The 21655-nt window shown below is 42.7% G+C and overlaps 1 protein-coding gene across 5 annotated transcripts in view; it reads left to right on the top strand.

Moving 5' to 3' along the window:
• The window catches only part of BCL2L14 (BCL2 like 14), a 423407-nt gene that overhangs the window by 314999 nt on the left and 86753 nt on the right, over positions 1 to 21655 (top strand). For all 5 annotated transcript variants that reach the window (XM_069628715.1, XM_069628718.1, XM_069628719.1 and 2 more), the window contains one exon: positions 5304 to 5447. In XM_069628715.1, coding sequence (XP_069484816.1) covers positions 5304 to 5447 — 144 coding nt within the window. The remainder of the gene's footprint in view (positions 1 to 5303; positions 5448 to 21655) is intronic.

Genomic DNA, 21655 nt, shown 5'->3' with positions numbered 1-21655 from the left:
ATTAAACACATGAGCGTATGTTTATAAGTGGATCCATGAACTAACACAAAAGTTCCATTAATTCATTTTTATTTGTATTGTTTGCTTGTTATCCAAACCTTTCACAATTCAACAAGAAGGAAAGCATGCAATTCATAATCAGTACAAAACAGTTTCATTTCCTATATTCATCATATTCTATTAAAAGAAAATGAAATGACATTCATAACCTTCATTCATTATGGCGAGTATGAATCTAACAGCAGAGCTCTGAGCCTCAGGCCAGCTGCCAACTCAGCATGAAAAGCAGTAATCGGTGACACAATTTCTATCCTTCTACAGTGCTTACCCACAGAGGCACTGGACTAATAATATAGCTGCCTCCCACCCGCATCAAGAGCATGGATGGCTAAAGGTACCCTCAGATATGAATGTGTGCCTGCATCACTCCTAATACTGTCCCTTTTTAAATATCTCAGAATACTTGTGATAACCACTTCAAGATTGGAGCACCTATATTAAGCATAGCAACTCGTTCTAGGCAGCTGATAATTTTCCGGTCCTGTTGATTCGGTCCGCAGGAGCTGCTGAACCCCACATACCCTTCTAGATGTCTGACCAACTGCTGAAGTAAGCACTGCACAGCTGAAGCCCAAACAACCCCAGGGGAAAGGGAAAGTGGAGAAAATAACAGATTCCCTTCTTCTCTCGAAATGGACTTATAACTTGTTCAAACACATGTATCCCAAATTCCGCTTTTCCCCTTCTCTTCCTACCATGAGAACCATACCTGTTTATCCTCTGCTCAGAGATGAGAGGATTGAATATCTTAATTGTTGGCTTGACTACTAATAAACTGTTCTTTCTTCCATTAATAATTTCTTAATCCAAGAATTATAGTCTTTATATGGTTACACAAGTTCTTATTAGAATGCCTGCCCGAAAGGAAATAGTTATTCAGTTCATTCCTTTAAATTCTGATGCACAACAATTAGATTTCTTTCCTTTAAAGGCTTCGGCCTCGTAAGAAACTCCTTTTGTTCGGTTTAAAGCATTGGGCAGGTGTCCTCGCTCTCTGCGCATGCGCGATTGCAACACATTCTCCTTTCATTCAAGTTGGAGTGTTAAACAGTTATTAATACACTCTGCGCAAGCGCGATTGGTAACGCTCCTCCAAACCAGGCATTGCGTAAAAGGAAAACACTGAACTATGTCAGGTGCGACTCCGCGCAATTGTCCAGCACTTCAATTAAGCGTTCTTGTAATGTGCATGCGCAATGGAGGTCTATGCCGACTCAATGAACATTTCCTTATTCACTCGTGAACTTTAGAGTCTTTTCGAAATATGTTTTCTGGCTCCACCTTTAATTGTTCAACAAGTGAATACACCCCCTGAAGGTTCAATTGACTACTGCAGGTAACATAATTGATGCTGTGTCACACAAAACCGTTTTTGCGTGCACGCGCTCACCAACGAACTTTTCCCTGTCCATAAACCCTTTCCCAATTGAATTTGTCAGTTATTTGAAGCGCTCCTGCGCATAGCCAGGAAACCAACCAGACTGACTCCTAAATACCTAACTAAATAACTAAAACATGTAATATAGTTCCTTCAAGATAGTAAGTAAAGGTTCAAAGTATTTTTAACAAACTTGCACTTCCAAAGATATGCTGCACTCCCACCAAACAATCTGGTTTTCTTGTCCCACGTTGTGCTGAGCTTCTTCCTAAGAGTTTGAAGAGAAATTCCCTTGAAAAGGTTTTCACTGAGGCCTAAACTGAAATTTAGCAAAAACAGGCCCTTCCTGACAGAGTAGGGACAATGAAAGGCAGTTTAGAATGCCTGTAGAATCTTGAGGTTCATCTCTCCACCAATCACGGCTCAGCCTCACCACCACCATGATGATATGATAAATGATATGATATATGGCATTCATAACGCACCTATACACAATGATGGATTGGGAAACCACTTTTTCTTTAATAGTAAATTAGGTTAATGTTAAATGATTCATGAAAACTTCCAACCTAAAATGAATTCCCAAGAAAAGGGACTTAAATGAAACTAATCTTAAACATTATCTAAACTAAATAAGACCTAAGTCCAGGACCTGACAATAATACATGAATGTTGTAATGCTGCGAGACACCTGTTGCTCTCCTTTGCTTAGAATTACGAGGATACAAACGCAGATGAACTCTACAATAGCCCAGATTTTCCTGATGTAAATTGTCAGGTCACGATTCTCTCTTGAGGAAGAATTTAATAGGCTACTTTATTTACTACTTCCTTAGTTAATGGTGGTTTCGGGGACTTTGGTAAATGAGGGTTAAAGTAGGTCTGGGGAAATGATAGTCATGGTAATTAATATCCTTAACTACTTGTGTTCATGAACAGGGTCTTTCACAAGCCAAATGGGTAAAGATAACAGGTTGCTAATTGGTGAGCAGTCAACATTCTAAACTGCCTTTCATCCTGTAAGGTCCCATCCATTTCAAAATCTGCAGAAGCTACTGAACCTCCACAGACCCATTTGGGCATCTCACCTAAAGCTGACCTAAACCACAGCTGAACCCGAAACACCCCAGAGGTAAAAGGGAAGTGGATAAAATATAAAACAGAGATTTACTCTTCACTGGTGGTTGGGGATCTGCAGGGCGAGAGAATAAAGGCAATTTCAGGTAGTTACTAAGCCTTTCAGAAAATAAGAAAACGTCCTCCTTCCTGTACCCAAGTTTCCTTATCACATGTGCTCCTCTGCTATCTGTTGGGAGGAGATGGTTTTATCCCAAAGGTTGATAGCCAAATGTGTTCTGAACCAAGAAAATGTGAATCCTTTCTTTCTGTAGCGTAGAACACTTTTTTTTTACTGACGTGTTGTTTTAGAACTATCTTAAGTCCATCCCTTTATGAGAAAGAAAGTCTTTAATAAAATCTTGCCTCAATATACATGCAAACAAAAAGGAAGGGTGACAGGTGCATTACTCTAGGTCCCAGCTGCAGTAAGCTCAGACAGTCCAAAGATGATCTCCTCCTAGTGCGCTTTGATGCTTCCTCAATCTTCAGAGAGGCTGATTGGATTCAGGTGTTCAGGGTTGACTCCCTCTGGTAAGTACCAGGATGTGGCAGCAGGGAATTCTGGTAACTGTAATGTAGAGCCAGCCAGGATCTATGGGATTCAGCAGCACCTGCAGATTTTGAACTGGGTGTGACCTTACACAAATAGATACATTTATAGACTGGCACTTTATGGAGCTCTAAAACTCTCACTCTGATTAGGAGAAAAAGATAGGGATTTCTCAACCTCCAACAACTTACAATATAAGAGGGAATGCCTAGAGGGCTATACAACCCTCACCCTCCGAACATGCTTATGTTATTGAGACTTGATTAGTGACACTAAGGTCTGTTGAACCCTCACCAATACTATTAAGCCTGAATAATTACATCAGTCTTTATTTTCAGTATATCAGTTTTCCCATTCTTCACTCTCAGGTCTCCGGCTGCAGAACCTACCTTTGCTAATCCACACAGTCTCCCTCTTGGGGCGTATCATTCAAAGGCTGTGAGCCATTCAATCAAGCATTAGTCTGTAATTGTAGGTTATGGGGATCCCTCCCCACCTGTGGGGGATGCTCAGGAGCTTCCTGGGACATATTCAGATCCACCCTTAACAGAAACTAAAACCTTTTCCTCTAACAGGGACCAAGCTGTCGGTCCTAACTGTCAAATCCTGTGTTAGACTTTTCAGTCATTGGTCCTGTACTCCTGTCACTCTGTCTCCTAGTAATGGCTCCTTCCCTGCTACATAGCACTTGTATACCACACTGACACTTCAGGTGAGAAATCTGTCTCCACTGTCCAGACAGGCTGTCCAGTGAAACCCCAGTGATTTCAAACACAGGTTTGGTAGGTACGAAGATGTTCATCCCCTGTCGGCCAGTACACAGCTCCGAAGGGTAAATAAAGGAAAAGCGCAATAGACAAAACAGGCTGTAGTTGGCTCCAAATGAGCATGGCAATGCAGCAGGACCTGTCCAGAACTTTTAAAAAAATCCTGTTAAGGCGGTTTGTGACGAGTGTCTGTTGGCTTCCTCTTTTTGTTATGTTTATTTGTATCAATTTCATGCTCGATATTGCTCAAAGGTTGTCTCCAAGTCCGCAGTCACTACAAGGATTTGGAAGTTGGGGTACGAACACACACCGGGTAACAAGACTAGTGGTACAGAAATTCTTCAAATGTTTTCTTGCAATGCCGGATGCTTTCACAAAACCTATGCTCCTGGCATGCTGGCTCCCTGAGCAAGGCTGCTCTTTGAGAACCATGATAAAGGGCCCTGAGAGTGGGCACATGACTTTACATGCCAATTCAGGTATTCCATTGGGCATGGGATGTGGGAAAAGAAAATGGGAGAGAGAGCGGATTGCCAGTAAATGGGAGGTGGAATGCTCAGGATTAAAAGGGAGCACAACAAATTTAGCTGAGTTTAAATAAAAACAGCTTCAGAAATGCTCTTTTACCAGTGGGCCTGAATTGTACTTCAGTAGAAACTTCTAAAACCATCAATCATGGTCCCTTTTTATTAGAGCTCTCCATTTCCACCAGGCTAGATTCAACTCCCAAGTGCGATGGGGGTGTCCAACTTCCTGTTGGTTCACTCGCTGGAAATTTCAGTCATTTAGTCAAATTGAGCCACTTGAGGAAACTGCGTAATAGAGCGTAGCTGTGGTTCTGACAGTTTTCCAAAGCAGCCCAGAGCTATGCTCACGTAAGCCCGGTATGCAGACAGCTCACACTTACCACGGCCAGAAAATGCTGTAGGGCTGGGAACAACACATATGCCCTATTAAGACCTCTAGAGCTGGCTGAGTTAACGGGAGAAGTATATCCAAGATAGTTTACCCAACCTATGTAGGGTCAATCCGTGCTCAGAGTTCCATTACTCACGCCTAGTCGGCTAGTCCTCAAACACATGAATTCCAAAGATATTTGTGCAGACTCTCAACCAAAATCCAACCCGGTAAAGGATCAGGAATGCTAAAAATCTGAGGCAGGTTAAGTGGGGGTTTGGAGGCAAAGGTGGTAAATACAGACTAAGTTGGAGGACAGAGGCGAAGAAGGTGGTCAAGGTAACAGCAGTGTAAAAATCAACTACACATTATGCAGCATAAACATGGTACTATTTGTGATCCTTTGACATCATAATGTCATCCACCTGATGCTCTGTCAGTGATCCCCTATAAACTGATTATATACATGTGGTTTTTTTTTTAACCTTGTCGCCTAACTTGTTGTATGGTACGACTCTAACTTATCTTTCAGAACCAAAACCAGAAACCGTGGAACAGGTTGCAGAGCGCCTAGTGGAGCTCCTCCATGAAGCCCCTGAGCACTCCCATGATCCAGAACACCGAAACCTGAAAAGCTCCACCAGTGTGGAAGCAGATGGAGCAACTGTTGAGCATGGTAAGCAAGTTTTATTTATCAGTGTGCAGGCTCAGAAAAGAGTGTTGGGGTTGGTAGGGCAGAGGAAGAGTTGTGTAAGCAGAGCAAACAGATTTGTGGGGGGATGATCATGCAAGTACAGCAGGAAGGAGTCCTCGGAAGGGAGAGTCTGTAAGCAATGGAGTATGCTGGAAAGAGTCCAGTTGGTAGAACGGAAGGATTCAAGGAGTGTAATGTTTGGTAGCAGAGAGAAGATGTTTCGGAGGGGATATTGAGGTAAGCACAGCAAGAGCCTGTAAGAAGTGTTGGAAAAATATAGCAGGAAGGGAATCTCGTAAGGGAGAGGTAAATAGGCACTGCAGGAAGACCGTTGTCAAGAAAAAGGCCAGGAAATCGTAGCAGGCATGGAGTCTTTGGGGAGAGGACAAGATGAGGACAGCTGACAAAAACCCTCAGTTTAATGAAACCACTGATTTCAGAAATTCAGAAATTCAGAAATTCAAAACTACTTGAAACGTCTGCACTGTCGAGGTTTGCTACAAATGATTAAATAAGTTTGCTCATGGGGAAAAAATCTATCCCTGTACAAGACATTAAAGATCCTGTGAATCTGCCTATATAGCAATTATCTAGTTTAATAAAAGAAAGTTTCCCTCACTGATGCATTTGGTTCACAAGTGTACACTAAAGTAGTTTTCCCATTATCCATTCTCCTGACCCTTCTCTCTACCAGATTTGTTTTGATTGAGGAAAAATAGGTCAAGGGCACAAAAAGAAGACTGACATTGATGATAAAATCCCTTCCCAGCACGGTTAATAAAACCACAGCTGGGCTTAATAAAACCACATCAAACAGGCAAAGAGCAAAAATAAAGCAATCTTCTGACAACCCAAAAGAGCAACAGACAGGACACTTGTGGGGACGACCTGCAAGGTAGAAGCACCAACATTAATGACAAAGGCAACAGGTGCACATAGGAACCTGGCCAAGAATCAGAGTGCTCCGGCGAGCAGGGCCGGGCAACTAGCCGGTAAGAAATGTCCCCATAATGGAGGCAAAGGCAGAAGGTGACCCAGAACACCCTAAAACTGAGTGTCACCTGTTTTCCAGGCCAGTACTCCTCCATGATATGTCATTCATAACGCACCTGTACACAAGTGTTTCTAGACACAAGACACTCAACTTAAGGCACTTGGGTCATAAGGAATTCCTGGCACTACAGAGGCCCTGTAAGATGTCCATGAAATATTACCTAGGAGGATGGCAAGAAGCCGATGGGATTCTACTAGCATGGAAGGATTTGGGTGCAAGGAGAAAGGAGTCGGGGGGGGGGGGGGGGGGGGGGATGGGCCAGCTAGTAAGGCCATGCCAGGGTCGTCGGCAAAGAACATGTTTTCAGCTGCAGTCTTCCAGGAGGTTGGGTACAGAATATGGATAATGCATAGGGTCTCCCACTCATAATTCACTTAGGGGCTGCCCTAAGGCAGACCTCAAATCACATCATTGCCGTGCACAAAAAATGTTCTGTCAGCTGGCCAATCAGATTGGACCTGAAGATCACCAAACACATTTGCCCATCTACGCCGGGTGTGGATAGTGAATTCTAGTGACCTTTAAAGCAGCCAGCACCTTTTTAATCGGACACCGAGCGTGCCTTTTTGCCCTCACGATGAGCCACATCATCGTAACAGATATTTTTGCTCTGCTTCCAGGTCCACATATACAAGAGAATGGCCCAAATCCAAATATCCAGGAGTAGGATTTAAAGAAATTAATTAGTACCCTGTGTCTGGTTTAGAAGTGCATTGGCTTACTAATGTAGTAAGAGTGACTACAATTGTGGTGCGTTAAAAACCAAATCACTGGTGCGACCAGCCTATTACTCAGCACATGCAGGTTGATAGAATCACCATGCCACCAAAATGGGATTCTTAAAAAGCACCCATGTCGTGGGAGCTGTAAAGTCTACTAAGGGACGCAGACACCAGTACAAGTCTTGCACTTTCAGGAACATTTCATTTGAGATCCTTCTAATGAAAAACAAAAGTCTAAAAACCAAGGAAGCCAACAAAAGGTTTACAGGACCCAGAAAGTTAGGGAACCTGTTCCCCAAACATGACATTTTTTCCTAACCGAACACCTAACAATTCCCCTGCAAACCCTCTACACTGGAGTGTCTAGAGTTTCGCACACTGCTCACTAATGGTTGCCACCATCTTGGCTTAAGCACTCCAGCTGTGCAATTGTCAAGCAAAGAAAGAAACTAAATGTACCTAAGCACACAAACACACATTCATAAGGTGCAGCACAGCCAGGAACAACCTGCAGAGTCACTCCCTGAGCCCTCTTGACACAGCATTAGAACACAGTCTCTTAAGCAACCTTCTTAGGTGCCATGTGATTGCCCCAAGCCACTTAGTTTTGTTCTGTGGAGGGAGCAGTGCACCCCCTTCAATTCACTGAGTGCTCCAGTGTGGGCAGAGAGGAAGGAACTTGCATCTGAAACTCGGTTAGAGGCATCCTTGGGAAATACATTATAGGTAAGTAGTGTAAGGAGCATGAGTAACAAGTACAACCTCTTACTCTGCCACCTGGGCCACACCCCTTCAGCCCCCATTTAAAATATTGTTTACTCTGTACAACACTTTGATGAACAAACATAAGAAAAATCTTCACTGAGAAGTATGATGTGTGGCTTTTGGTGAACTCACATTATTGGCACTTAATGGGTTAACCATCTTAATAAAGCCACTTTGAAGTAAAATTCTTATTCTAGGCATCCAGTTTTGCCAATATATAGATGACGGCTGGCTTTATCTGGTTGTACGTGTGTGTCTCTGTCAAGGTACTCTCAAACTGCCTTCACCAGATGAAAACGCAAATACAAACCATATTCTTTTTTTAATTTAGTGTTTTTTTAATGGAAATGTATTCTTTCTTGCTTTTAGAAATGTCTGAATATCTGAAATCGAGGTACACAACTTAATGTACTACAATTTTCGTGTCTAGATGTGTAGCATACAAATTGCAATGAAATAGCAAAAGTACAATGTTTTGCTATATATAAAAAGAAATATATTCATTGCTACATGCTCTTAAAGCAAAAATGTGCTGCCTATTTAACAGCCTTTTGCCACCACTGAACGGCTTCTTTCTCTTCCTCCCCTACTCCCATGGTGGATTTTGGGGTATTTATATTTTCTCGATTGAAATCGCTTTAACAAAAAGGAACAATAGATGAATCAGATGAGATGTTATTTATGGAGAAAATAAACTTTGAGACGAGTACGAAGGAAAAAAAGAGGATGAGGATTGGATATCGCAAGGATGTTTGTTCCAGAATGTATGTGCCAACAATGAAAATGAGATTGGGCACATGGAGGATGAGCGACTAAAAAGTAATTGGGACGGGAGTGGGAAGGTGAATAGAAATCAATGAAGTGAAACAGGGAAGAGCCATTCAGATGCAGAGGAAGTGAAACCATAACTAGGAATCAAAGGAAAGCCATTGCAGAGCAGGTGATGGTCACAAAGGGAGAGATGAAAAAGGTGAATTACCGAATTGTAGATATATCTGAAAGGAGCTAACTGATAGGCAGGAAGGCTGAGCAGAAGTGTGGAGCAGTACAAAAGTCAAGAGAAGAGAGGAAACAAGGATTTTGGTACTGAGAAATGGACAAGCTTGTCGGACATTCTAAAGATAACAGCTGGAGAGGGCAGCAGAGAAGATATGAAAAAGCAAAGCTAGGGTAGAGTCCACGATTACGAGCAGAGGGCGAGATAGGAGAGAGGGAAAGGGATTGAAGGGGAGAGTTAATGAAGGCAGAATAGTGATAGCAGGAAAGAAAATAACTTCAGTCTTGCATGGATTGGGGTGCACATAGTGTTAAGACATCCAAGATTGCATACAGAAGAGGAATGCGTATTGTTAGGAGAGTTTTCCTAAAGTCCTACTGGCAGTAAGACTTTATTAAGCTATCCCAGTGGTTTGTAGATCCCCAATTTAGCATCAGTCTGTACTAGCGCAGGACATTGGTAGAGTGGCAGAGCAGTCCGGCTTAACTTAAGAGGAAGATGGGAGCTGTAGGTTAGTACACTGAATCTTAGCTAGACTGGCACAACAAAGAGGCACTTACATTTAGAATTATATAAAAAGTATATATTTATTATATTTACACCACAATCACTTTAAATACTTCAGACGTTTACGGTAGAACATTTAGGAATACTTGATAATACACTTCAAAGGGCACTTTCACGTTTGTTTGCGGTTACATTTGTAGCACTTTAGAAAGGGAAAAGACACTTATCATATTATCGGTTATTTTACGTACTCATGCGGTTTTCAGTGGGTATTACGGTAGTACATTTACTCTGCAAACACATATAGTAAAGTCACTTACAGGGAGCTAAATGGTTAGTGTAGCATAAGCTTAGTTCAAGGTTCTCAAATGGTTTCTTCGCCTACTAAGTCTTGTAAATCCAAAAACGCAACCCTATCTAAAGGCAGTTCGTAGATGGGTTGAAGTCTTGACAGTCAGTGAATGAGTTCCTGTGAATTTCTTCCAGTGTCTAGAGTTGTTGAGGCAGCAAGTTAACAACTAACAAAGGAGACCCTTTAATAGGCCCGGAAAGAGGACACAAGCAGCGGCTTGGGTCAGAGGTGAGAGGGGGTTGCCCTGGACACCTCTATGTGCACTCCAACGCTCTGCAGCAACTTCTTGGAATCAGGTAAGCAATACCTTTCTCCCCAAAGTACCTTCGGTTAGAAGAAAATGTTTTTGTTGGATGCTCCGCGATGTTGCAGCTCTGGACCCGACCTCTGGATTCCTTGGTCTGGTGACAGAAGGCAGGACAATGGACGAGATCTCTCAGCAGCAGCCTCGAGAGCGTACCTGTAGCACAACTTTCAGCAACTTCCTGGTTCACTCTGTGGTTTGGCACCTTTTCTGCAGCAACAAAAAACAAGAGAACAGGGACACCAAGTATGTCAATCTCTGGTCGCACCTGGTTAATATATATAATATATATATATATATATCTCGCACTCCAGTTCCCTGCATAACCTTCCAGGCCACTGGTATTCTCCTCCAACAGGTTTCTGTGCCAATACACATCATCAGGGAGGCTGTGTTAACTTGCAGCTCACCGGGGGTGATGATAATCTGCTGCAAGGGCTTCTGGTGGATGTAGTCATCAGGTTAGCAAGGAAAACGCTCACGCCCAATCCCACAGTGGAGAAAGGGGAGGAGGGGGGGGCGTGTAGCCTCCAGTGAGGCACTCCAAAGCCGGGCATATATCACCCTGGTGCAGCACCCTGTCAGGTCTTGAAGATTCCACCCTTCAAGATCCTGCAAAAATGGAAAAAACAAGGAAAGGTGCGCACTCCAGTTCCCTGCATAACCTTCCAGGCCACTGGTATTCTCCTCCGACCGGTTTCTGTGCCAATACACGTCATCGGGGAGGCTGTGTTAACTTGCACTGTGGGATTGGGCGTGAGCGTTTTCCTTGCTAACCTGATGACTACATCCACCAGAAGCCCTTGCAGCAGATTATCATCACCTGCACCTTCGGTGAGCTGCAAGTTAACACAGCCTCCCTGATGACGTGTATTGGCACAGAAACCGGTCGGAGGAGAATACCAGTGGTCTGGAAGGTTACGCAGGGAACTGGAGTGCGCACCTTTCCTTGTTTTTTCCATATATGTATGTATATGTATGTATATGTATGTATATGTATGTATATGTGTATATATATATACATATATATATATATGTATGTATATATGTATATATGTATATATATATGTATATATATATATATATATGTGTGTACAAAGAGGCCGGGGTTGGTATGCTTCTGTGAAGTGAAACGCAAGGTAACAAGACTAACACATAGTCGAGTATCTAAACACAAACCAGATACCAATTAAGTAGAACATGAAAAGATTCAATTCACACCCTCTGGGTGATTTCTACAATAAATGTATTAGAGTCATAAAAAATCCATTAATTAACTTTTAAAATTTCACATACCAAAATGTAATTTATCAAATGCAAAAATAAATGTCTAACAAACATCTATTATAAACAATACATTTTTTTATACAATCAATGTCGTAAATGTACAAAAACAGAAAAGACAATGCACACACCTCGAAAAATTCTCATGCACTCATCACACACACGGCATATCCATACCAAGTAATCACCTAAAACTAATTAAACAAAAAACGGCAATTGAAAAATAAACCAAGACTGAAGTATCGACTGGAAATACACATATTAACACAAACTAAGCAAAATACTCTAGAAAAGCAAAAACACAGTTAAATACAGTAATTCATATGACTAGACAATCTAGTCGGTACCTGTTTATAATAGGTCACCTTTACTTAAAATAGAACAGGAAAAACCCAACATGTTTCTTTCCATATCTGTCATCAATTTTAATATGTGGAAATTTGTCAGGGATTGGGTGACATGATAATCTTCAAATGGTAGCAAAGATTAACAATTGTTGTACACCGTTGTCATGTACCTTGGATTTCACGTTCAAATGTGACAGAAGCATACATTACTGAACTGGAATTGTTAACAAGTTCAGTCTGCAACACAACACTATGAATGAGTCATGGGCAGAAAGGTCAAAGGACCTCATCAGAAAATTCACACTCAACAAGTAGACAATTAATGAATCTAGATGGGTGAATTAGAAGTAGTATAATTTCCTCCTAATACTGTAGTAATATCATCCAAACCAAGTGTGTCCAAAGGAGCAGAATCAACAGCACAATTTACAACCGGACAAGCAAAAATAAGACATTTTCAAAGAGAAGGAAAAGAGGTGGACAAATAGCATGAAGTAGTTTGCACGTACCTCTCATAAATTATTTGCAGTTTAACCTCTAAAATACATACGGTGCAGAACACTCAATGAATGCAAACTATGATGTCCATGGATCGAATACTCACACGAGTTGTCACATCAACCATGTGTGTCGCGATGGTTGGTTAGTAATAACTTCAAAACCATAAAAAGCACACACAGGTAGCTAGTGCGTCACCAGTCATCAATCCTGATCATTATCAGGTGTAACCTGAAACGATAACACAAATAACAGAAGTCCATCCATCAGTGCCCACATAATTAATTCAATATAATTTAGGCCGGCTTATAAAAGGTTTTGCAGGCCGGTCAAATGAGTATTAGTAATCCTCATTTATTTGGAAACTCTGGATGTTTCTCACGCCGGTGCACCGAGCATTCATGGTCTCGTCAGTATCCTAAGGGAATACATGACGAATTGTCGAATGTTGTGTAATTCTAAAACGTGTCCCATATACAACATTAGGAAATTCCTAATTCACACGAAATGAGCAAAATTAATGAAATTAATTATCTCGGCCCGCGAATGCCTACACCGTTTGTGCAGACTTCCAGGGTCGGATCCTGTGTCAATATGGCTAATAGAAGTTTTGCGGCTTCACCCTGACAAATTACGCATTACTGGCTCATTCAGTGCATAACAGAACTCTGCCTTGTGTTCCCTAAGCAACTCATAATATGGGTCTAAGGAAACTTTTCTGCATATAGTTTCACTGGTTTGTCTCATGATTGTAAATATGCTTCTTCCATTATTGTACCTTGTTGTTATATTGTAAAGCGCTTTGGATTAAAGTGCTATATAAATCTAATAAACATAGTCTCCTCCTGTAATAGGACGGACTAACCCAGTTGTCTGAATTCAAGGGCGGCCATTTTGGAGTGTCTAATCTAAACTGCAAACAATAACGGGAAGTGTAATACTCTACTATCTGTAATAGTAAACGGAATACGACAAACAGAACTCGTTAGGTGATATGCTCTATACTGTAACGTCTTAATCCAGCCTCCTTTAAGAGTTAGTGTGCTGAAAGTCATGAATTAATCGTTAACTTAATGTCATGATTCCTGCCCCTCATGTCTCCAGCCCTCCAAGATGTCAGGCTTGAGCCAGGCCACAATCACCTACATGGCCCTCAAGGGCCTCTCCATCCCTCCTAAGACCCACTTGGAGTCAGTCTTGGCGCTTGTGGCACCAGACTCACTCACTCCCATAGGATAACATTGGGGATTGGACTTGTAGTGTATTGATGGTCTAGTCTTTTGGGTGTGGTTCAGCCCAGAGACACCTGGGATACTCAGAGACTAAGCCACGCCCAGGCTGAGAAACATGCTTTGTGTTTTCTGCACCTGGAGTGTGACATTCACCATGTTCGGATCAGTCTCCAGTAGGCCTGCATCTTTCTTCTTCACTCAGCTCCTGCAAGAACACCGTTAGGAACAGCCTTACCTTGCAGCGCTTCTGCCCATCATTCATCGCTTCTTCTGTTCTGCGGGCATCTTCGGCGGTGTCATTCCCATCCCGGCACGCCGCTTCCTAAGGAAAAGGGAAAAGGACAGAAAAAAGGAATTAGTAAGCATTCAGCAAATCTTCGATTATTTTTAAAGACTGTACGAGCTTCAACCGCTTATCTGAATCCCAGCCGCTCTGGGGGAACTCTGACTCTGGAACTTCTCATCCATCTACAAGAGGGAAAAGACACTCCAGGTTAGCGTGGAAACATCTAGAGGCGCCGCATACCGCGCTTACTCACCGCCTTTCTTCTTCATAACTGGCATCCACTCTGAAAACGTTGCGGCACCTAAAAGACACAGAAAAAGAACAGTTCAATACAAATACGAAAGGGTCGCATCGCGCTCTCACTCACCTTCAGCGCTACTCATCTCAGCAGCACGTCGCCATCCCCGGACGCCGGCCATCATCTAAGGAAGGAAAGGAACGAAGTTGGAGAACTGTTCAAAAGACTCATTATGCTTACCTGTCGGACTCTTGCCAGTGAAGTAACTAGTCAGCAACGAGCCTGCATCAATCAACGCGCCGCCGCGCTGAAAGCAGGACAGAGAGCACACTTTCCAAGAAAACAAGGTGAGCTGTGGCTCAAAGGGAAGGGTTGCACCCTGGGGAAGAAGGGGTTCAAGCACACAGAGACAATAGGGAGTTAAACTCTACCAATCCTGTGTTTCAGGCCCAGTCTCCAGTCGAGTAGACTCCAGGGAAGGGTTCGAGGTCGTAAGAGGTCAGAACAGGCTGAGTGACGTCCCCGTGGATACCAGGTGAGCGTTACATTTACAGACCACCTCCAACATACCTGTGTCATCGACCACTATGGCAACCAGTCCATTTGCTCATTCAAACCAGTCAGATGTCTTTTGATGAGAAATATCAATCTCATTTCTTTTTTCACCAGAACTTTTTTATCTATATTCAAATTATTGGACGTACAGACTTTTTTTTTAGGATGGACCATTTCAAATCCTCGCAACCATGGTTATTGGATACAAAGTGTCCAACCATTGGAGCTGTCCTGACTTTGTTTCTGATACAGCTCTTATGTTCGCTGATTCAGATTTTTATTTTGTGTTCAGTTTTACCAATGTACAGTTTTTGGTATGGACACCAAATCACATAAACGACACCACTCATGTTACAATTAGTAAAAACAAATTACTGCCAGGGTCTGGTAAGGCCAATGTCAACACTTAGGCTGCTTTGAGTTAATGGGCAACATTTGCACATACCACAAGGAGCATGACCCCCTGGTTTTATCAAATGCCTAAATTGTGGGTTGGGCGTATTAGACATATCATTCAGGGTCACCATTTCTTTCAGATTTCTTCCTCGTTTAAAGGCACATTTCGGTACTGGGATAGAATTTTCCCCTTCTAACAAGATATGCCAATTTTTCTTTATGATCCTGGTGATTTTGTTCGAAAGGGGATTGTAGGTACTCACAAATACCAATCCATCAGGATCTTGAAGAGGCAATTTTTTCTTAAACTCCAGTAGCGCAGCACAATGGTTATTGGTGGCCCTCTTCAAAGACTGTCTTCCTTGATCATGTCCAATGTGGCCATCTGTGGAATCTTGGTGTGCAATGATACTATATCAAGAGTAACCAATATATCCTCTTTTTTCATTGAACAGAAGGTTTTCAATGAGATTGATAACGCTCATCGAGTCTTGTATATATGGTGTCGTCTTGCTCACATATCCTTTCAAGAATTAATCAACAAACTTTGCCAGTGGTTACAATAATGAGTTGGTGCCAGAGACAATCGGTCTTCCAGGGGGGTGGACCAATGTCTTTTGTACCTTGGGCAAAATATAAAATTGAGGTACACTTGGATCACTTTTGACAAGCTACTCTGCTTCTTTACTAGTTATCCACCTTCCCTTTGGAGAGGGAATGTTTGCTTGTTCTCTTGTGAAATTCAAAAAAGAGTTTTCAAAAAAAAAAAGTAACCATCGAAGACACATAACCAATATTCCATATGGAGAAATCCTTAGGATAAAGAGGAATTGCAGTACTGAAGAACTGTTTAAATCAAATATTGAGGAAACAATAAACACATTTAAGCAAAGATGTTACAAAGAAAAGAATGTAAAAGAATCCATCAAGAAAGCTGAAAAAATAACAAGGGAATTCTTATTGCAAGATGAACCTAAAAAAGATACTTTGCCAATAAAAACCAAGTTCATCACAACCTATGGATCAGATGCTCCAATCCTAAGAAGAACACTTAAAAAACATTGGGACATGTTAAATTAGATGCAATGCTTACAAAATATATTGATGATAAACCAGGAATCTGCTAAAAGAAGGCACCAACCTTGTAAAACAAAATAAGCCTCAGTCATTTGAAATCAATAACCAAACATGACATAAGGGGAATGTTCAAACAAACACCAATCAGTGTAACACACAAATGTGGAGCCTGTAAACTTTGTTCTCAAATGGTGAATGGCCATAAGAAAATCAAGCTTCCAAATGGAAAAGAGAAAATGGTTAACCATTTTATAAATTGCAATAGCAAATATGTTGTCTATGCGATACAATGCATATGTAAAAAGACATATATAGGAAGCACAATTAGAAACCTTAAAATAGGACTATTTGAACACATGAGAGCGATAAGGAATAAAGATTTAATATATCCCCCAGCACTACATTTTTTTAATGGAGCACCAAGGACAAAATGTTGTTGACATAAAGATCTATGGACTGGACAAAATTGAAGATTTGCCAAGAGGAGGCAACAAAGAGCAGATCCTTTGCCAAAGGGAATCCAAATGGATCAGCCTAAAGGACACTTGTGATTCCGGATTGAACTCGGATCATGAATTTTTTAATTGGCTTTAATATAGACATGTCTGTGTAAACAAAATGTATCATACTAATGTCTGTATACAGAAATTAACCTCTTTGTTAAAAATGTTCACCCTATATACTTACCTTTCCTCCTCTTTTTTCCTCCTTTCGTTCCCCCTCTTTTCCCTCCTTTTCCCCTCCTTTTCCCCTCCTTTTCCCCTCCTTTTCCCCTCCTTTTCCCCTCCTTTTCCCCTCCTTTTTCCCTCCTTTTTCCCTCCTTTTTCCCTCCTTTTTCCCTCTTTTTTCCCTCTTTTTTCCCTCTTTTTTCCCTCTTTTTTCCCTCTTTTTTCCCTCTTTTTTCCCTTTTTTCCCTCTTTTTTTCCCTCTTTTTTTCCCTCTTTTTTTCCCTCTTTTTTTCTTCCTACTTTCTTACTCTCTCTTTAAAACCAAAAATATAAAAGAGAAGTTCACTAGTTTGAATCCAATTCATTAATCAATAATAAAATCCCTAAATTAGAGTAAATGTTGCCTGAAGTACAACCAGCATTACGTCTCGACATATGATGTACAACACAGCCAACACGTGACCTGATATTATTCGTGCCAAAAGGAAGGCAAATATATTCTGAGAAAATAAAACATTCTTAGAAATACGAGCCCTTACAATAACCCTAGTAAGTAAAAGGTCACTTTTGAAATCTAAAAATTACAAAATTTTGGAAAGAAAAAAGTAAACCTATCAAGAAAAGCGCGTATTGATGAAACAAATATGGCCGCAATCGCACAAAGCGCAGTGACATCATCACGCACATTTAAAACGTGGGCGCGATGATGTCACAACGTTCAATCAATAAGCATATAAATACGCTTCGAAAATGTAGATGTTTGTAGCTGCACGACAAGCGTATCCATCGCTAACAGCCTGTACCATTGTAGAATCTGTAAGAAATTGAGGTAAGCGATAGAAAACCTTTGAATTACCTGCTCAAAAAAAAAAGTTGACAGACCTTATACTCACTCGCAGAGTTGATTCACTATTTCACTAGAGAAACTTAAAACTATTCTGTAAGAGAAACTTTAAACTATCCTGTAACAACACTATTCACTAGTCTGATATATGTCCGGTGTACTACTACATTGTGGAGAGCGGATGAGCGTGGAGAGCGGATGAGCGTGGAGACCCGACGAGCGTGGAGAGCGGTTGACTGTGGAGAGCCGATGAGTGTGGAGGACGTGAGCGGATGAGTGGGGAGAGCGAATGAGTAAGGATGAGTGGATGAGTATAGATGAGTGTGGATGAGTGTTGGAGGATGAATGCTATTGGCGGATGAGTGTGGAGGACGGTTGAGTGTGGAGAGCGGATGAATATGAAGAGCAAATGAATGTGGAGGACGGAAGAGTGTGGAGAGCAGTTGAGTGTAGAGAGCAGTCGAGTGTGGTGAGCGGTTGTGTGCAGAGAGCAGCGGCACGTGGAGAACGGAAGAGCGTGCAGAGCGGAGGAGCGTGCAGAGCGGAGGAGCGTAGAGAGCGGAGGAGCGTAGAGAGCGGAGGAGCGTAGAGAGCGACTGAATGGGGGGAGCGACTGAGTGGGGGGAGCGACTGAGTGGGGGGAGCGACTGAGTGGGGGGAGCGACTGAGTGGGGGGAGCGACTGAGTGGGGGGAGCGGAAGAGTGTAGAAAGCGCAAGAGTGTAGAGAGCGGATGGGTGTCGAGAGCGGATGAGAGTGTCGAGAGCGGATGAGAGTGTCGAGAGCGGATGAGAGTGTCGAGAGCGGATGAATGAGGAGGGCGGATGAGTGCTGAGGATGAGAGGGCTGAATGGGAGACCGAATGAATATAGATGTGTGGATGAGCGTGGAGGATGAGCGCTGCTGGCGGACGAGTGTGGAGCGCGGATGAGTGTGGAGGTTGGTTGAGTGTAAAGAGCGGACGAATATGAAGAGCAAATGAATGTGGAAGACGGATGAATGTGGAGAGCACATGAGTGTAGAGAGAGGTTGAGTGTAGAGAGAGGTTGAGTGTAGAGAGAGGTTGAGTGTAGAGAGAGGTTGAGTGTAGAGAGAGGTTGAGTGTAGAGAGGGGAGGAGCGTGGAGAGAGGAGGAGCGGCCGAGTGTGGGGAGCGGCCGGGTGTGGAGAGAGCGGCTGGGTGTGGAGAGAGCGGCTGGGTGTGGAGAGAGCGGCTGGGTGTGGAGAGAGCGGCTGGGTGTGCGGAGAGCGAACGAGTAGCGAACAAGTGTGAGGAGAGCGAACAAGTGTGTGGAGAGCGAACGAGTAACGTACGAGTGTGTGGAGAGCGAACGAGTGTGTGGAGCGGATGAACGCATGGAACAAATGAGTGTATGGGTGAATAGTGCATAGAGCAGATGAGAAACAAAACACATAGAACGGACCTGACCGCTCAGGATTGCGTGAGGTGCATATTTTGTTTTGGAATGCAAGGAACCTTTGAAAGAGCATACTGCATATCACACCCCACGCTTACTCTCTCCTTACACCACCATTCAACTAGAACACAGAGATACTATGATACCATTCGGTATAACTGTTCTCATATCAACATCTGCCGCTCACCCCCCATCACTCTAAGTAAACATGGCTGGTCTCACACCCCCAGCCAGGCGTTTCTCCTCAGGCCTAACGCCACCACACTCGGTCTGGATAATTCCAGCCAGACCGAACACATACCCCTGATCTCTCAACCACCACACCTACCGCTAATAAGCAGCTACCACATGAATTCCGCACCAGCTGCACACATACCAGTGCGCACACGCACCTTTGGACTATCTCTCCACTGACCCGAACTTCGGTTCCCAAGGGCGTTCAACCTACCAGCGCCTTCAGACCATACCAATGGTATATAAGGCGCTATATAAATGCAAAATAACAATAACATTGTTCTTCATTCATGTTCAACAGTTTTATATCCTAGAAGATTGGCAGGATGGATTTATTTTATAGTGAGAAGAACTTGCTATAACACCAAAATAGCATAAGCCAATACATGGGTATGTTTTGTAGGCAAAACAGATGCACGGTGACGGTGTCAGTAGAAAATATGGTCTAACTGTATGTATGGGAATTTATATAGCACCAATGCAGGTAGCGATTAACGGAGCAGGGTACAAGAACAATTGGACGATGGGTCTGTCTCCAGAAAAGCATGAGTTGGAAATGAATCCAGGCCAGGAGTGAAAGAGGGGGAAAAAACAGGGGAAACAGGTAACATGTGATATAAAATTGGGCATCCATTGCTGCTAAGCCACCCCACCCCCTCCATATCACACAGTACTGACCTATGATATCACTGTTGCAAAGTTGTCATCGTCCCTGGAACTGGTTGCGTTTAAATAAATAGCTTGCTTGGAATTGGTGAGGACTAGTTTGGGGTCCAGACACACTAATCCACATCCTAATCATCTCTCATGACTGACATCACACGTACCTCTGTTCTGGTTATCCAGGATTGAATAACCACTCAGTTTAAATGGTGCATAATTCCTGTTCGGTGGACTGGGGTCTCCTCCAGCCCAGCATTTTTGTAAATCTGCAGAAGTCTTGGATCCATTCTTCAGTCGAGCACATGAGTCCATCTCCGTAGCACCAAAAGGAACTTGAAGGACATTGGTACTGCTGATGAAAACAACATTGGCCCAAAACTCTCCCTCGCTACACCCCAAAAATCCTCCCACAAGTGTCTCCTTCCCATTAGGGACAACTGGTTTGTTGTCCTGCACTTCGTTTGGCACGCTCCTGTCTCGTATAGGACCTGCAGTTCTTCTTGATTCCATAAGGTCTATACATCCTTAAAAGGGGCACCATCTTGAATCTGGACACCGAGTTGCTGTTCCGGCTACTCCCTCTGCAATGCGCCATCATTGAGGGACATTCTCTTTGTGGCTTTGATGCTTGTGGCCTCCGAACTAAGTTAGCCCATCAGAACTGGAGTCCTTTTTCCTCTTCCTTACTGCCAGCAGGCCCTTACTGGGTCACCCGTAGACTATTCACCGCCAATGTCATTGTCTGCCCTTCGCAAGTGTCGGACACCAAGCAGGATCCAGAAGCTAATCTACAGGCACCACCCCTTAGTACGAGTTCTAAACAGAAGACGTGATACGAGCAGGATCACTCCAAACCTCAGCACCTACTTCTGCACCTGTGGCCACTAGTCCTTTTACACTGCAATCAGCGGGAGTAATCTTCCCTAAGTCTTCTGACTTACTAGAATTTCTGGACCTCCTTGTGGGAATCATCCTAGCGTGCTTGCATACCCTTTCCCCACGTTCCAAGATGGTATAAATCGCAGTAGGATTTAAAGTCCCTATTTGCAGCTCTTCCTGGCCTCTTCTTTGATGGTGGAACCAGCACATAGGACTCGGCTGTGAGGTCACTGTGAGTCACCAGATTAGTGGCTACTCGTCTTTTCCTCTGCAAATCTGCAAGTACATAAATTCCAATTTGTAGGACAATAACTGCACTAGTATATTAACTTTCCCATGGGAGAACCTTTCTTATTAACTAAAACCTATAACGTGAAGAGTAATTTTTCTGATCTGAGATCCACAGGAGCTCAAAGGAATGTGTGGGATTACCTGGGATTGATTGTAAGAGTAGTAGTACATCTTTGATTCCAAGAATCCACATCCCCTTAATTTACGCAGGAGAATGCAGTTAACGCTAATTGCAAAATATTTGAATGGTGCACGTGTATGGTTGGAGTTTAGAGGTAATGTGCTCCTACAACAAAACAGGACAACCCTCCAGTAATCTCCTCTAAATAAGAACAACAATTTATAACCATTGGTGACTCGACCTAATATAATCGTCTGAAATCCCAGGTTTCTGAAAAATATTCTCTTAATTTGCTCTTTCGTAAAAAATCTAAATACAAAAATGTATATTTACACAATTGACTTACTAAATATAGTATGGAGTCTGCCTATTTCCGTTCTAAACCAGATTTGTGCACGTGCGGGGTTAAAACACACTATATAGGACTTGGCTACAACAGAAACATTTTAAAAGGAAAGAA

The sequence above is a fragment of the Ambystoma mexicanum genome, chromosome 12 (genome assembly GCF_040938575.1).
Source record: "Ambystoma mexicanum isolate Mex_15411 chromosome 12, UKY_AmexF1_1, whole genome shotgun sequence".
Classification (NCBI taxonomy): Eukaryota; Metazoa; Chordata; class Amphibia; order Caudata; family Ambystomatidae; genus Ambystoma; species Ambystoma mexicanum.
This window is presented reverse-complemented; position numbering and strand designations above follow the sequence as displayed.